This window comes from Aplysia californica, unplaced genomic scaffold (assembly GCF_000002075.1).
Source record: "Aplysia californica isolate F4 #8 unplaced genomic scaffold, AplCal3.0 scaffold00231, whole genome shotgun sequence".
NCBI classification, from domain to species: Eukaryota; Metazoa; Mollusca; class Gastropoda; order Aplysiida; family Aplysiidae; genus Aplysia; species Aplysia californica.
This window is the reverse complement of record NW_004797501.1, coordinates 921,303-924,025: the sequence shown is the minus strand read 5'-3', so window position 1 is coordinate 924,025 and position 2,723 is coordinate 921,303. Positions and strand designations below refer to the sequence as shown.

Here is a 2,723-nt window from a genome sequence, read left to right as displayed (position 1 = left end):
CTTCTTCTTCTTCTTCTTCTTCTTCTTCTTCTTCTTCTTCTTCTTCTTCTTCTCCTCACCTTGACGGGCTTGCTGATGTCAACATGGTTGGCGCGGACTATATCTGTGATGTCATATTTGAAAAGTCTCTCAAAGGACCAGGGCATTTCACGCTCTCCTCCCAGCATGTAGAAACGGCCAACATTCACTTTTTTGTCCCCTGTCATCATCAAATAGATCTGTAGAGAAGAAGACATAGTTGTACATTTTTAATCAATGGTTCACAAGTCGAAGCATTTACCCTCTAGGTACTTTGGAATTTATTATATCAAAAAGGCAAAATGCTAAGAATGTAGGAAAAATCTAGCTAAAAAGCCAACGAAAGCTTGTCTAAATGATTTACTGTTAAAGAAAAACGCAGAGAAAAGCAATGGTTATGGTAACTTACGACAAGAGATCCTCAATAAAAGAATTACAAAGTGAATATAGCGAGTAGTTAGGAAAATAGAAATAAAAAATAAATCATTTACGCCGTGAAAATCGATTGATTTAGTAATGTACAGATCTTGCAGGTAGTTTGTGACGCAGAAGGGTGGCAAAGAAGATACTTAGTATTTTTGGAGAAAACTTACAAAATTGAGGAAGGATTTTAGAGGACATTAATTGAAGCTTTCAAATAATTTTAGAAAAATAATGTTCACATGAAACACATATGTATGATCTTCACTACTAAAGTAGTAATCACCTCACCAGGTCAAAACTCACTGAAGAAAAACACATTTAAGAAAAAAAAAAAAGGAAACAAAAAAGAAAAAAAAAATTCAGTTTTCCATCAGTTTAATTTAAATGTATTTATTTCTAATTCCTTGATTCTATGATTCATGCTTGGTTAGTCACTCTACCATGCTGCAAACATTAATGAGGTTGTTGATGATTATGTAATACGCTGTATATGGCAAGGTAAGAAAGATAAACTGTTGTTGCACCATAGTAGAAATAGCTGAGTTCGTCACCGTCATTCCACAAGCGCCTAAGTCATTTTTTTGAAATGTGTTGTTGTTAAAAAAAAGGGTACTCGAATCAAAACCATGACTTGGGCAACTCGACCTTTTTCATTTTAAAACTAGGAAAGTAATTACGAAAAAGAACGAAACTACAATGTATACACTATAAGATGACTGTTGATGTCTTTTAAATTCGAATTGATTTCAGTGATAATGGAATGACGTTGGCGATAGGCACCACGATGTAGCTACTTACATCAGCTGTGAAAGAGTTTTGCCTGCCATAGTTATTGAAGGCAATGTAGATTCTGTTCTGATCCCTGAAACTTCCGATGATGCCATTCAAATCCTCCACACTATGGCCGTTGAGGTCCAGGTCGTCGAACTGGGCATGAGATATACCGAAGGGTAAGTAAGAATGAAGAAAGGACAAGAAGCTTAATTACTTAATCTAAATATTTTGCCAGTGATTGGTATTCAGTTTTGATGATCAATACTTACCTCTTCTTCTGCAAATCTCCCATCTGACCCCCACCCCCATTTTCATTTCAACAGAAATATCCAACAACATTAACAGCAGCAACAACAACAACAACAACAACAACAACAACAACAACAACAACAACAACAAAAAACAACAACAACAACAACTACCCCCTCCCCCCAAAAAACGCAAAAACAAACAAACAAAAAAGAAGCAACCGAAAAGCAGAGAACTGACCCACCTGCTCAGGACCCACAATATCGCAACTTAGACAACACAACCCAACGGTAACAATGTCCACTGCGCTCCATACACATCACATTCGTTTCTACCCTCCCTCTCAGCGGATGGTTGGCGGGTGCTCTAGTGAGGTTTGCTTCCTCTTTCCTATGAAACATCAATCGTCCTTATCTCCCCTTCTTCCTTTTTATGTTTGTTACTCTCTTGTAGCACCTCTATTCTTCTGGCGCTCATATGACCTTATGCAGGGCCGTAAAATCTCTACTAAAACTAAAACTAACACTCCCTCTCGGAACCCCCCCCCCTTTCCCCCCCTCTTTGGACCCCCATACCACAACGCACCCTGTCTTATGGCGTGTCATCCCTGCCATTTCCCCACACTCAAACTCCATCCCTCGGCCAATACTGTCAGCTAACCCGCACTATTTCACTCTTAGGGTAAATGCTACTCCATAAAAAAAGACCAAACGGCGTTTTCGGAATAATTTTTGATAAAGTTCACCACAATTTTATTCCAAATTATGACGATGGACAAAATTTATTACCTTGTCTCAATGGGAGATGAACAATGGTTTGCATTTGAAATATAAACAAACGATGTTTTCACTTTGTCTTTATCAATTGGTGTGAACTTCTGGCTGAACTATTGTCACTATTATTTTCCCCATGACCCAGACCTGAAGTAATGAAAATTGAAATAAGACATTTCGAAATGAGCAACAATCGAGACAGTCACAATAGCCTGTGCAACGGAATGCTTTAGACTATGAATGATGCAATGTTAATTCTTTTTTCTCACCAACTTGATAAATTGAGAGCATGCTGTAAGTACTCTTATTTTTGGTTGAGGCTAGTGTGGCAGAAAACGACTCTTCGTCCCGAAGAGAAATGTCTGTCGATATAATTCTACAAATTCGAAATGAATATTACGAAAACACAACGCAAAATTAAAAATAACCACCAAAACAAAACAAAAATGGATTCACAAAAGATGGAGAGAGAGAGAGAGAGAGAGA

The 2,723-nt window shown here is 37.7% G+C and overlaps 1 protein-coding gene across 1 annotated transcript in view; it reads right to left on the bottom strand.

The window, feature by feature from the left end:
• LOC101860977 (hemocyanin 2) overlaps positions 1-2,723 on the bottom strand; it is a gene marked incomplete in the record, with an annotated part of 96,201 nt that overhangs the window by 2,934 nt on the left and 90,544 nt on the right. The window contains 2 exon segments of the mRNA XM_035970179.1: positions 60-218; positions 1,240-1,368. Coding sequence (XP_035826072.1) covers positions 60-218; positions 1,240-1,368 — 288 coding nt within the window.